The sequence below is a fragment of the Callithrix jacchus genome, chromosome 19, assembly GCF_049354715.1.
Source record: "Callithrix jacchus isolate 240 chromosome 19, calJac240_pri, whole genome shotgun sequence".
Taxonomy (NCBI): domain Eukaryota; kingdom Metazoa; phylum Chordata; class Mammalia; order Primates; family Cebidae; genus Callithrix; species Callithrix jacchus.
Genome location: NC_133520.1, coordinates 14,875,585 through 14,889,828, shown reverse-complemented (window position 1 = coordinate 14,889,828; position 14,244 = coordinate 14,875,585). Strand labels below are relative to the sequence as shown.

Here is a 14,244-nt window from a genome sequence, read left to right as displayed (position 1 = left end):
ATTTCTTTCATGTACTAATCTGTGTTTGGAAGGATCTCTTACTCACAAATTAGATCAACTTCTACGTCAGAGAAATTAAGCAAAGGGGTTTTCATCCTTGTACCACTTTTCCTGAGTTTCAGTGAGGCAAAGTAACCGAAAACTCCTTTCAAACTCCATACCTCCTACATTAAGGAGCAGAGGTAGTAAGAAAGGTGGATGGGTCCTGGCCGCTCAGAGACTTATTTCATGAAATGTGAGATTCCAGAGTGGCAGAGTGACAAGTATGGGCTTCATGAAGAGTGCTGTCATCAGTATCCCTGGGCTGGTTTATTGGCATTCTTTGGCTGTTTATTTTAAACACGGTTTTCTTCGTAATTTAATCTCCTAAATTCATGGCTACTGCCTCACTGACCATTTCCCCATCTCAAGTCATTTAAGTTGATCACAAGGATTTTTCTGAAATGAGGCAGTTTCCTTTCCAGTGTTCTGAAATCACAGACACCTCCACCCTCAAGAGTAAGCCAGTACTCATCTGGAAAGACAAACCAGTAGTCTGAATTCAGTAGTTTTTCAGAAAGTACAATTCTGAAAGACAATTCAGAAGTCTTTTAGACGTACAATTCTGTGTAATTGCTTTTTTCTCAGCTGTGGAAATATTTCCCACTGAAAGTGGAAAAAGTTACTTGCAATAAAAAACTAAACAGGTAGACTACTTTGCACAATTAATCCTCGAAACTGTATTATAATTGTTCACTTCCATGTCAGTCTTTTCATCTTTTTGTTGGTTAGAACCCCCAGAAATCAGAATGATTTAGAAAACCTAAAATCTAAAAATGTATCTAAGATTTGCCTATGTAGGTTTATACTCAGAAACTTCTAAGGTTTGAGAAAATTCTTTCCTTTACATATACATACTATCCTCTTGTAATAAAATAAAATTGTTGGGATCGGTTTAGGAAGCGTGACTAGAGCAAAGCTTATCTAACACAGTAGTCTGGAACCTGATAGAGGCTTTTTTTCTTTTTTTTTTGAGACGGAGTTTTGCTCTTGTTACCCAGGCTGGAGAGCAATGGCGCGATCTCGGCTCACCGCAACCTCCGCCTCCTGGGTTCAGGCAACTCTGCTGCCTCAGCCTCCTGAGTAGCTGGGATTACAGGCACACGCCACCATGCCCAGCTAATTTTTTGTATTTTTAGTAGACGGGGTTTCACCATGTTGACCAGGATGGTCTCGATCCCTTGACCTTGTGATCCACCTGCCTCGGCCTCCCAAAGTACTGGGATTACAGGCGTGAGCCACCGCGTCCAGCCCTGATAGAGGTTTTCTATTGCTTGAGTAAACTCTGGTAGCCTGGCCAAGAACTATTTACTTCCTAAGTCGTCCTGAGCAACATTTTCCTTCCAGCTCTGTGCAGTGATTTCTTTTACTTTTCATACATACCTCCTCCAACCAATGGAAGTTTGCACTTGCTGTTCCCCTGCTTTGAATGCTAGTCCTTTCTCTTCTTTTCTTGGTTAAATACTATTAATCCGTTAGATCTTAGGTCAAGCATTACCCTCTCCAAAAAGCTTTCCCAGACGAGGTCAAATCCCCTAAGCACAGTCTTGGCACGTCAGACCACTGACAGTTTGCATTTATCTGTGTGATGATTTGCTAAGTGTTTACCTTTTCCACCAGACTGTACAAGTACCATGAGAGCAGAGAATGAGCCCGTTTTTGTTACCCTTATATCACCAGCTGTTACTACTACTCCAGGAACACAGGGAGAATGTAAAAAATATTTAAAGGCTGAATAAATGACATGCAATCTCATGCTCGTTCTGCCCCTGCATTGCTAGGCAAGGTATTTAACTTCATGGGGCCTTACCTTCCTCGTTAGTGAGAAAATGTCTCTTCCATTCAGAAATTCTACGGTATTTATGGCTCCCATGTTGAACCTACGGGATTGATCAGGCTAAAGTTAGAAAATCAACACTATCTGCAATCTGCCTGTCTTACATCGCCTCATCAAGAAAAACTATATGCCTAAGCAAGAAACCGGAGTTACCCTTGATATCTACTCCTTCCCTAATGCCACTGCCTTGATTCTGACTTTCTTTACCTCTCATTTAAAAAATTGCAAATGCCCTTAAGGGGTGGTCAAGTTCAGTTTCTCTCTATTCCCCAACCCAGCCAGTCCATCCACAATCCTGCCAGCACATCAATCTAAAACACTGGACTCAGTGTGGCACCCCTCTGCTTAAACACTTCCACTGGCTTTCCCATGGCCTCTGGGACAAAACTCACCTCTGGAGAAGATGCTCTTCAGCTGTTCCTGCCCCATTTCCTGACCTCTCCTCCAGATGCTCAAGAGGACCCAACTACAAGCTCTATTCTTTCTGGGTCTTCTTTGCATGGAGTTCTCTGCCCAGAAAACTCTTCTCCCCACCTCCACTTGCAAAATCCTGTCCATCCTCCAGGCTCAGCTCTAATGTTACTTGAATCTGATGCCTGTCTTGACTGTTTCCCAGGCTAAATATGTCACTCCCTGCCTGTACTCCCACAAAACATTGTGTACAAGCCACTGTAACTGTGCTTATCCAAGTGAACTGTGTTTCTGCAGCAAAACACTATGGTTAGGAGCATGGACTTGGAAACCAAATTCTGCAATGTATCATGTGGCCTAAGAAATCATTCCTTCTGGGTCGTAGTTTCCTTCCTAATGTCGGGAATGAAGGGCATAATACCTATTCATTAGGTTGTTGTAAAGATTAAATGAGATAATGTGTTTAATGATGGAGTATAATGCCTGGTCCACAGTACATAATAACTAACGGTATTATCAAACTTGAGTGTGCCAAATGCAAGGACCTAGGACTACCTTTTGCCCATCTTTGTACCCCGGTGCCTGGCCACATAGTCGGTTTCTTAAAATGCATAAATGAAAATACTATTTTAAGGTCCTTTCCTTGAAGAGGGGTTAGAGTCTTATTCAGTTTGCCACTAATAAAGACTTTTTTTGTTTCTTTTGAGACAAAGTCCTTCCTCTGTCACCCAGGCTGGAGGACAGTGGAGTCATCACAGCTCACTGCAGCCTTGACTTCCCATGCTCAAGCCATCAGCACCACTTGAGAGGTGGTTAATTTCCACTCCCTCCCCCAAGAGCCAGTGTCTCTAAGTTGCCCAAGCTGGTCTCCAAGTCTCCAGTTTCTGGGCTCAAGTGATCCTCCCACAATGTTGGGATTAGCCTCCCAGTGTTGGGATTACAGGGCTGAGCCACCACACCCAGCTGATAAAGACATTTTACTGAAATACCAAAAATTCCACTGATCTTACATCTCCAAATCAAATTCATCCCTTACCTTTGCTAAACAAGTCCTGAACTTACACAGGTAACTGAGGTCCTAGTCTGAAGTAGTGATTTCTGCTAAATGATCTCGTCACAATTTTAGTCTTTACTGCATGTACATCAATTCCAGTCTTCGCATATTTTATGTGGAATACAAATTCTATTTTCCTTCCTCATATGAAAAGGAATAGCATGCATGGATATAGGATTTACGTTTCAGGTTTTGTGGGCTTTAAAACCTCTAAGTGACTCCTAACCCAAGTGACTCTTCTAAGATCACAGTTGGTGGGTGGCCAAGCACATGAGAACCACTGCAAATGTAGCGCAGTGTCCTGGACACTGTCCACAGCATCGCATTATCCCCCAACAGCCTAAATTCCTTGAAGGCAACTCGGAGAGCTGGGCTGGCCGGTGCATTTCCTCTTCCGTCCAAGTAATTCCTCTAGAGGAGCAGAGAGCAAACTACGTTCCCATTAAAGCCAGAAGGTTTAAAAACCTCTAACCTTGGAAAAGCACACTTCAACCCTCGGCACAGCAAACCTCTCTATCGTGGCTTCCCTCTGCCCCTTTCTCCTTGGTGTTCCCCGTTCACTCCCTCTAGGGTCTTTATAAGGGCAAGAGAATGTAGGGTTAAGAGCCGGCTTCTCCCCCTTCTATTTACCGGGGGCGGGTCATCCTTCGGGCCAGGCCGACCGTCTAAGGGGTGGTCCTTGGATACCTGACCCCCGCAGGTGACCCCCTTCCGCCCACTGGGGAGGAGGGCGCGTCCCGCTTGTTCCGTGGAGACGCCACGAAGGCGCACACGCCTCAAACCCTCCTCGCCGAAGCTGCAAAGGCTGCGGCTCTTTGCAGCGGCCACACCGGAAACGGCCCGGAGCGCGCGCAGGGCGGGCGCCGAGGGTCCCGGCGCGGGGCGGGGCTGCCGGGCCCGTCCCTCTCCCCACGGGGGCGCGCGAGGCCCGGGCGGGGCCGCCGTCCCTTCCGGGGAGCGGGGAGCGGGAAGCTGCCGCCGCGTCCGCCGGGCGGCTCCCACCCCGCCCCCCGCAGCTTTGGGTGACGCGTCTCCCAGAACAGCTCGCCGCGAGCCGCCGCTCGGGCACAGCCGGCGCCCGCGCCCCGCCACCACTATGTGGGCCGAGGGCCTCGGCGGCCTGGAGCGCTTCTGCAGCCCGGGCAAGGGCCGGGGGCTGCGGGCTCTGGAGCCCTTCCAGGTGGGGGATTTGCTGTTCTCCTGCCCGGCCTACGCCTACGTGCTCACAGTCAACGAGCGGGGCAACCACTGCGAATACTGCTTCGCCAGGTAGGGTAGCGGCGGGCGGGAGCCCGGGGCGCGGCGCGGGACTCTTGGACCGCGGCGCCAGGAAGTGCACGCGGCTCGCGGGGTCCTAGCGCCGGCGGCCGTGAGAGGGGGCGGGGGGAGGGAGGCCCCTTGCTGCAGCTTCACGCCCGGCGCCACGTGCTAGAGGAAGCTGGACCGCTGCCCGCCGCATGCCCTGCACTGCACGTTTTCAGAGTTACTCACGCAGGATGCGCAAACCCGGGAGTGCAGTTTCTTGCCCTCAGATGTGGGCTCCGAGCCAGGCTTATTCCAAGCCTGGGCACACACTGCCCTCTCTGTGCATTGGTAGCACATCCCCAAATTTGGGCAGCCACGGGCTGTCACCTTTAACTTATGCTTCCTGCGGTGTGTTCTCTTCCCCACAGTCAAGCTCTGCCTCAGATTGGCCTTTTCTCGCAAGGAATTTAATGACTTAGTATTTGTCTTGTAAAGTACGTATACGTGTAAAGTACGAGGTCATAGGTGTTTGGAGGGACGCCAGCCGGCACTGACCACACCGCCTGGATTCTGAGGGGCTGGAAGGATAAGAAGTGTCAAGTTTTGGTTTGGGATTAGGAAAACATGCAGGGAGGGACTGGGCAAGATGTGTGGTTGGTAATGTTATTTCATTGTAATATACCGTATGTATATATGATAAATACATAATTGCACATACGAACACCTAATTATATCCTCAACTTTTGTGAGAGTTTCAGAGTTGAAATGCACATTAGAAATCACCAATTCAATCCTGTCTTTCATTTAATGAATGAGAAAACTAAAGCCCAGAAAGGAAGTGGCGTTATCTATATCCATTCACACCAGTGGCGAAGAGAGTGAGATCTGGCCTCATTCACTTCCACCCATTTCTCACTGGTTAGGTGCTCAGTAAATTTACTAAGGCAGGAGGCATGGCATTGGGGTTAAGTTTACATCAGGCCTTCCAGTACTGAGTAGAGACCGTGCTTTGCTTTCTTTGAACCTCAGTTTCTTCGTCTTTGAAATGGAGATTCCTAGGCTGGATTAAGCTGACCTGCGGTCCTGCAGGGACCTTTTGAGGACAGGTCTCAAGTCCAGCATATTCAATCTCTCAGACCTGTGTGCCTTATTCTACAATAAGACGTAGCAAAAGAAGGGACAAAGGCTAAATATTATAGTAATCTTGCCCAGACTCCCTGCCAGAACTGTCTTCCGCTTGGGGGGACCTGGAAAGGAACTAGACACGGAATCATGCCGTGGGCAGCTTAAGGGCTGTATGTGATGTGGCTCTTTGAATTGGTGAGCCAAGAGCTAAAGGGTCATGGCACCACTTTGCAACGTTTGAGTGAAGTGAGCATTGGGTTTTCCCAAAGTTAAAAAGGCTGCTGTGACTGGTCCCTTGATCTTCTGAGCCTTGCTGTGGCTCGGAGTCTGCAGCAGCGTGGGTGTCTGCAGTGGCAGGAGCAAAGCAGGTCAGGCAGCACAGAAGGAGCCTCCATCGGGGATCCTGACAATTCCTGGAAGCCATCGCCTAAGACAGTAAATGCCAGGCACATAGTAGGTGCTTACTTTATATGGGTAGTTGCCAGTCCTCACCCCCAGTGAATTAAAGATCAAATCCCTCTGGGTTTAGAAGGGAAGAGAAGAACAGAGAGATGCTTCTCTTTAGCTGTAAGTCTCCTAATTGTTTCTACTACACATACCCCCAACCTTAGAACATTAATGGATGGTCAGATGCAACTTCACAAAGCATTCAGCCTTTGTCACTCATATGTGACAGAGTTTGCTGACTTTTTGTTGTTTCATTTTTCTGATTGACATTTATTAGTGTTACTCACTATTGCCTTGGGTCCCTCACCAGGGCTGCAACTTTCAATGGGGTGATGTTACGACTTGCAAACCCCTTCTTTGACTTCTCTGAATTTCTGTCAATACCCATAGTTTATTTCCTCTCTCTCCCCAAAGAGTTATTTGAAATCAACTAAAATAATGCAAAAGAAATAATATTCATGATACATATGCAATTAGAAATATCTTTGTACTCCACTTTATGATTTCTGTTAAATCTGAATTGTTTAGAATTAGTGGTGAGATCATCTGATAGATTCAGCATCAGTTCCTCTGTCAACAATTTGCATATGACCTAGGACAAATCAGTCTGTCCAGATGTACTAGGGGTATGTGTATTTTCCTCCTTAAGGCCTCAAAGTATAAGAGTAGAATTCTGCAAATGTTCGTACATATAGGTCAAAATCTGCTACCTCCCCCGGCCCCACACACCCAAAAGAAAACCCTTATCCTTTCTTGTGCCAGAAGTTTAATGTAAACAATACTGCTTAAGATGAACTACCCAAGAATTTCCATGTCTTTTTTTTTTTGATACAGGGTCTCACTCTGTTGCCCAGGCTGGAGTGCAGTGGCGTGATTTCAGTTCACTGCAACCTCTGCCTCCCAGGTTCAAGCAATTCCCCTGCTTCAGCCTCCCAAGTAGCTGAGATACATACAGGTGCCTACCACTACGCCTGGCTAATTTTTGTATTTCTAGTACAGGTGGGATTTCACGATGTTAGTCAGGCTGGTCTTGAACTCCTGACCTCGGTTGATCCGCCCGCCTTGGCCTACCAAAGTGGTGGGATTATGGGCGTGAGCCACCATTCCCAGCTCAATGTCATATTAATTATATCAGGATTTAACTTACTTTGAAGGAAAGAAAAGTGATTTCTTTAGGAATATGTATATTCTATAAATTGAGATATAATGGAAAATGTCTTAAGTTTCAACAAAATAGGATTCTTGTAGTTAGGACAATTCAGACAAAGGTTTGTTTTGGGGAATTTTTAATTTGTGTCACATTTCTCAGTCTGGTGGGTGCCACTGGAGAAGTTGTGTATCTTGTTTGAGCTACTGGAAGGCAGCTCCTAATAATATTATATAAATGTCTTCCACTTCGGAGATGTCCCTATCAGACCTCTCACATGTACTTTATACACACATCAACACACACATTCACAGTTTCACCATTTATCACTGTTTTTTGACAAGTTTTTTTTCCAGATATGGAAGGTTTTTTCCAGATTTTATATATATATATATATATTTGAGATGGAGTTTCACTCTTGTTGCCTAGGCTAGAATGCAGTGGTGCAATCTCAACTCACTGCAGCCTCTGCCTCCTGGATTCGAGTGATTCTTCTGTCTCAGCATCTTGAGTAGCTGGGATCAAAGGCATGCACCACCACGCCCGGCTAATTTTGTATTTTTAGTAGAGATGGGGTTTCTCCATGTTGGTCAGGCTAGGCTGGAACTCCCGGACCTCAGCTGATCTGCTAGCCTGGGCCTCCTGAAGATTGCAGGCATGAGCCACTGCACCTGGCCAGGTGTGTTATATTTGAAACTGAGTTTTAGACTTTTTTTTTTTTTGGTGATGGAGTCTCGCTCTGTCATCCAAGCTTGAGTGAGTAGCGCCATCTCAGCTCACTGCAACCTCTACCTCCCAAGTTCAGGCGATTCTCCTGCCTCAGCCTCTCAAGTAGCTGGGATCACAGATGCACCACCATACTCGGCTAATTTTTGTATTTTTAGTAGAGACAGGGTTTCACCATGTTGGCCAGGATGGTCTCACTCTCTTGATCTCGTGATCTGCCCACCGCAGCCTCCATTATAAAGGCGTTTTTCCTAATGTCCCCCAGATTTATTCTCTTAGCATATTCATCTTAGCTTTCTTCTTGTTTTATCAAACCAGCAGAATAATCTTTAGCTGATCTTCATCAGTATTAAGGGCCATGAAATTGGGATGCTGTTTTCTTGAAATTCTCTGAACTAGCCATGGTTCTGGCTGCCTGAAGCTATACATGAGAAGGGGACCTTGTCCCCAGGGCTGCTACGACTCTTGAGTATCCCCGGAGTGCTAAGAATTGTCTCAGGGGAGAAATGGCTTCAGATGTATTTAAATCATCATGTTTTCTGAATAAAAAATTGAATATATGCTCTAATAAAGAGTTTCCCCTTCTATTTTAGATGTATTTTTTTTTCTTTTTTGAGACAGAGTCTTGCTCTGTCACCAGGCTGGAGTGCAGTGGCATGATTCTGGCTCACTGCAACCTCTGCCTCCTGGGTTCAAGCGATTCCCCTGCCTCAGCCTCTCAAATAGCTGGGACTACAGGGTTTGCCACCACGCCCGGGTACTTTTTTGTATTTTAGTAGAGATGGGGTTTTACCATGTTGGCCAGATGGTCTCCATCTTCTGACCTCGTGATCCACCCGCCCTGGCCTCCCAAAGTGCTGGGATTACAGGTGTGAGCCGCCGCGCCCGGCCTTTTAGATGTATTTTTATAAAACAGGTAATAAGATTAAAACATACATAAAATGTTTCCTGTAAAAAGTTCCATTAACTAATACAAAATTCAGCTATCTGTATGTTAGGTAAGGAAATAACTGTTTTCACTTTTTGCATTTCAGTATTTCAAGGTTTTCATGGACATTAATGCATAGCTTAATGACAGGGATATGTTCAAAGAATTTCCTTAGTAAAGCAGTTTGGTAGCTTGTGCCAGCAGGCTGGAGTATACTTAAACAAAGCTACACGAGAGCGCCCACTACACACCTAGGCTGTATGGTAGAGCCTATTGCTCCTAGGCTACAAACCTGTACAGCGTGTTACTGTACCTGCATACTGTAAGCAGTTGTAACACAATGGCAAGTATTTGTGTATCCAGACACATGTAAACATAGAAAAGGCACAGTGAGAATAGCATTATAATCTTATGGGACCACCTTTGTTCACATGGTCTGCGGTTGACTGAAATGTTAGACGATGCATGACCTTAAGTCAGTAGAAACCGCAAAGCAGGGACTTTGTGGCAGGTGGACTGGGTTTGAATTCTGGTTCGTTCCTTCCCGATGGTTTGTCTTTAGGTCAGTTATCACTTAATCTCTGTGAACTCCCAGGTTCCCTTATATGTAAAACGTGCGTACTGCTGCCAGTGCCATTAATCCCAGCACTTTGGTAGGCTGAGGTGGGAGGATCGCTTGAGGCCGGGATTTTGAGACCTGCCTGGACAACATAGTAAGACTCCCATCTCTACAAAAAAAAATTTTATTTAATTAGCCAGCCGTGGTAGCCCAGACATGTAGTCCTAGCTACACTTCGGTAGGCTGACGTGGGAACATCCCTTGAGTCAGGAGGTTGATGCTGCGGTGAGCCAAATTGCTTACTACAGCTTGGGAGACAAGGTAAGACCCTGTCTCTTAAACACATAAAAAATAAAAATAAAAAAGTGCAGGCTGGGCATGGTGGCTCACTCCTGTAATCCCAGCACTTTGGGAGGCCGAGGCGGGTGGATCACTTGAGGTCAGAAGTTTGAGACCAGCCTGGCCAACTCAGTGAAACCTCGTGTCCACTAAAAATACAAAAAATAGCCCTGTGTGGTGGCATGCACCTGTAGTCTCAACTACTTGGGAGGCTGAGGCAAGAGAATTGCTTGAACCTAGAAGCCCAGGAGGCAGAGGTTGCAGTGAGCCGAGATTATGCCACTGCACTCTAGCCTCCATCTCAAAAAAAGAGTATGCATACTAATACCCACCCTACCAAGCTAGGCTTGAGAATTAAATGAGATAGTGAAGAAAGTCAGGTAATCAGTACAACCCTAGCACATAGTGAGCCATCAAAATCATCCTGATCTCTTTTTTTATTTTGGAGTTTTTTTTTTTTTTTTTTTTTTTTGAGATGGAGTTTCACTCTGTTGCCTAGGCTAGAGTGCAATGGCACTATCTTGGCTCACTGCAACCTCCGCCTCCCAGGTTCTATTGATTCTCCTGCCTCAGTCTCCTGCGTAGCTGGGATTGCAGGCAGGCACCCTCGTGCCTGACTGATTTTTGTATTTTTAGTAGAGACAGTGTTTCATCATGTTGGCCAGGCTGGTCTTGAACTCCTGATTTGGTGATCTGCCTGCCTCGTCCTCCCAACGTGCTGGGACTACAGGCATGAATCCCCACACTTGGCCTGCTCTCTTACTTATACTTGTTTGGTGAACTCCGCTGGCTTAGTGTTTCTAACTTAATTAAATTGTGTGATGAAATGCCATAATTTTAGGGATGTTGGAGGGAGGGGTGGATACTGGGAAGAAAACACTGGAAATTGTTGACCAGTGGAGTCACCATTAAAATGGCCTATTGTCCCATAGTCGCAACCAGCAGTTCTCAACCTTGGGTTCGCCAGAATAATAATGGGTGTCTGGGATCAGTTTTCAGTATTTTGCAAAGCCTAATGGAAATAATATAACATACCTGCACAGGTAAACCTTCTTCAGAAAAGAGCCTTTTCTCACTCCAAAGTGCTTAGACCCTTTAATATACTTTTAATAAGATTAAACAAATAGTTATAGAGAGAAATGGAATAAAACAGAATTTTCTGCACTGCAAGGATATCGGGGCTCCTTTCTGCCTTTTACATTCAGCATAATTGTTTCAGCTGCAGCAAGGAGCCATGCTTTAAGACTTCAAATGTGCCAGGTGCTGTAACTCACGTATTTTTCATATGCGGGGAACATAATTTCTGTTATAGCTTATAGGGGCTCAGTGACCAGGCCGCACGTTTGGAACCGATTTCAGATGAAAGAGACAGAATAACAGCAGGATATCCTGAAGTGAAATTCAAACCCTGGCGAGTTAAAACCACCATCTAACACCTTTCCCTCCCTAAAGCAATTGCACAGAATCCTCTCAATCAAAAAAAATCCGAAGATCCTGTATGAAGTGACATTTCTTTAAATCATATTGCTCTTTGCAGCCCATAAAGCATTTCCAGATACATTCTTATTTTGATCCTTCCAAGGATGGCTGATATACACAGGGCCTTATTCCATTTTACATAGAAAGAAACTAAATGTTAGAGAAGTTAAGCGGTTTCTCTGAATTTCACACCTTTTTTGTCAAATATTTATTGAGTGCCTCTTAAGGGCCAGAGTTTATGACCTTCAGGTATGGAACCAAATCTTCTGTTCCCATGTGATCTTCCTGTACCCTCTGTGGCCTGAACCAACAGTGCTCTTCACCCGGGCCCTTAACCCTCATTTACTGTGTGGTTCCCTAGAGACTGGGGACTTCATCCGTCTCTGATATCTCCTTGATTGAAAACAATTGATAATTGCCCAACAGGTAATTTGGCAAACAAATGCATTGTTTAAAGAATTGTTTAAAGTTTTGAAGAATGATTGATTCAGCCGTCTTAGATCTCTATCTTACGCTGATAGGGACTTAGACATGTTGGTTTTATTATAGTGCTTTGAAATTTGCATACGAGCTACACATATTCTTTTATATGTATGAAATATATAATAAAACATAAAAAGAATAGGAGGCTTTGGTCCTTTTGTGGGCTGGGAATATTTTTAATATTACGCTAGGACTAAACCAGAGTTAGTCATCTCAGCCTTTATACCTGCATATAAAGAGTTCGTTTTTGTGCTGTGTGATAGGGCAACATCAGCTCATTGTCTTTTTTTTTTTTTTTTTTGCTTAACCAAATCCATTCTTCAGCATCTCTCTCAGCGGAAGTTGAATCGCTGAGTTCTGGAAATGGAATTTATGGTGCAGCTGTAGGGGAGGCCCAGGTTGGTGTACCTGTACGACAGACACGATGCAGATCACCTGTGAGAAGGTTCTTGTAAACATATGTCAAATTTCTCTGAGAAGATCCACGACTCAATGTGATAGTTTGGCAGGAACCTGGTCTTTGGGAGAACTCAGGACAGCAAAATTGTCTCTTAGGATTTGATACAGTTAGAGAATTGCAAAGAAAGTTTCTACCTGTATTTGGGTATTTTAGGCTTTACTGCTTTGGTTTTTGTTTTTTGAGACAATCTTGCTCTGTTGCCCAGGCTGGCGTGCAGCTTACTGCAACCTCCGTCTCCCAGGTTCAAACAATTCTCCTGCCTCAGCCTCTTGAGTAGCTGGGATTACAGGCATACACCACCACATCCGGCTAATTTTTTGTATTTTTGGTAGAGACAGGGTTTCACCATGTTGGCCGGGCTGGTCTTGAACTCCTGACTTCGTGATTCACCCACCTCGGCTTCCCAAAGTGCTGGGATTACAGACATGAGCCACCAGGCCCGGCCAGGTTTACTGCTTTGAATTTAGGTTAGTATTCCTCCTCTTTTCCCTGTCAGTATAAAAGTATGAAATAATGACTATTTTATGTCACTTGCTTTCTGTCCTTAAGGAAACAGTCAATAATTATAGGTATGCTCTATCTTCCTCCCCTCATCCACACACTTTTTTTTTTTTTGGACCTCAGATGTACAGTTGAGGTTATCATACCTCTGAGTTCAAGGTATGCTTTTATCTGATATGTGCCAGGCGAGTTTGATTTTTCAGAATGTTCCCTCTCTTTTCCTTCTCTTCTCACAGACAGCTCCTCTATGGGTTTGGTTATGAATCCTTGAATGCATGTGTATATGTGTCCTGATTATCACTAGGGAACTAGATACACCTAGAACAAGACACCCTGATTGTACATGGCACATTCAGACCTCGAGTTCTCTTCTGATCCTCCTGCCCACTCAGCATGTTTCTATAGCTGTCTCAGGGCAGGGGCCCCTGCACTGGCCCCTTCCCCCGATGAGTGGCCTGTTCTGACACTTGTGGGAGGGAGGGCATTTGGAGGTCTCCTTTCCCTCTCAGGAACTCGCATTGTTAGCCCACCCACATCCCTAGCCTGCACTTCTTTGGATTTCTAGGAAATCTGCAGTAGTTTAGGGGTGCAGTCCTTTGGCAGGGAATTAACTGAAGTACCTGCCTTTTCAGGGGTTGAACCCATGACCTTGGCCTCATTAGAGCTCTAACCAGTCACAAAGCACACACCTCACTTTGTGTAACTTCTGCTGACTTGTTCCTGCCACCCTCTGCGGCTTCCTATTCAATTGCAAAGGCGTTCACACCAACACAATAGAACAGAAGGAAATCAGATCTCTTCAAGACTTCTCTGAAGGACAGAAATATGCAATTTAGCAGGAAAATAATACAAAAAAGTCTTGAAGGTTCAGGAAACAAGTTATCTTTCTAGTCCATACATTGGCTGAGAATCCAGCTGTGTCTCTCAGATTCTTCTTCAATCAAAAATTTAAAAATAGTATGGGATTCCTTGTGTCAATTTATTAGCATAAAATCTAGCGACTCTTGTACATGAAGTGGAAGGTTTCAGATGACTAAGTAGAAATATTGCATGTGTATGATTAAAATGGATTGGACTAAGCTTTTATAGAAAAAGTGGATCTGAGAATTCATAAGTGCTTATTTTTGGCCAGGTTATAGTCCCTAGAGATGAAAATGAGTGCTTGCTATAATGACAAAGACAGTTGTGTCTTAGCAAGTGCACTGTGATGCACAGGGTGTGTTGGTGCCCAGGGGACACGGAGTCACCATGGAAGACGAGAAAAACAAGGACAACTTGCTAGAGAAGTGAAATTCACACAGGGCTTGAAGACCTGAGCGTATCTTGGGGGAGGGACATGGTAAGATAATCTGGCTGTCCAAAAAGATACAGGTTTTTATTGGAGCCAAGTAAAAACCTCAAGGATTTCAGGTCTTGGCACTTGGAAAGAGTTATGTTGAAATCTGTGTTCTCTTTAATCTGTGA

The 14,244-nt window shown here is 45.1% G+C and overlaps 1 protein-coding gene and 1 long non-coding RNA gene across 4 annotated transcripts in view; one reads left to right on the top strand and one right to left on the bottom strand.

The window, feature by feature from the left end:
• Window positions 1-2,428, bottom strand: part of LOC144580355 (uncharacterized) — a 37,625-nt gene extending 35,197 nt beyond the window's left edge. Inside the window, exons 1-2 of the long non-coding RNA XR_013529730.1 lie at window positions 2,269-2,428; window positions 1,850-1,919 (exon numbers count right to left, since the gene is read on the bottom strand). This is a non-coding gene — a long non-coding RNA (uncharacterized LOC144580355). The remainder of the gene's footprint in view (window positions 1-1,849; window positions 1,920-2,268) is intronic.
• A 1,847-nt stretch (window positions 2,429-4,275) lies between these two features.
• SMYD2 (SET and MYND domain containing 2) overlaps window positions 4,276-14,244 on the top strand; it is a 55,915-nt gene continuing 45,946 nt past the window's right edge. For all 3 annotated transcript variants that reach the window (XM_078356591.1, XM_078356592.1, XM_002760524.6), the window contains exon 1: window positions 4,276-4,610. Coding sequence is in view for 1 of the 3 variants with exons in the window: in XM_002760524.6 (XP_002760570.3) it covers window positions 4,438-4,610 (173 nt within the window). In the remaining 2 variants the exon portion in view is untranslated. The remainder of the gene's footprint in view (window positions 4,611-14,244) is intronic.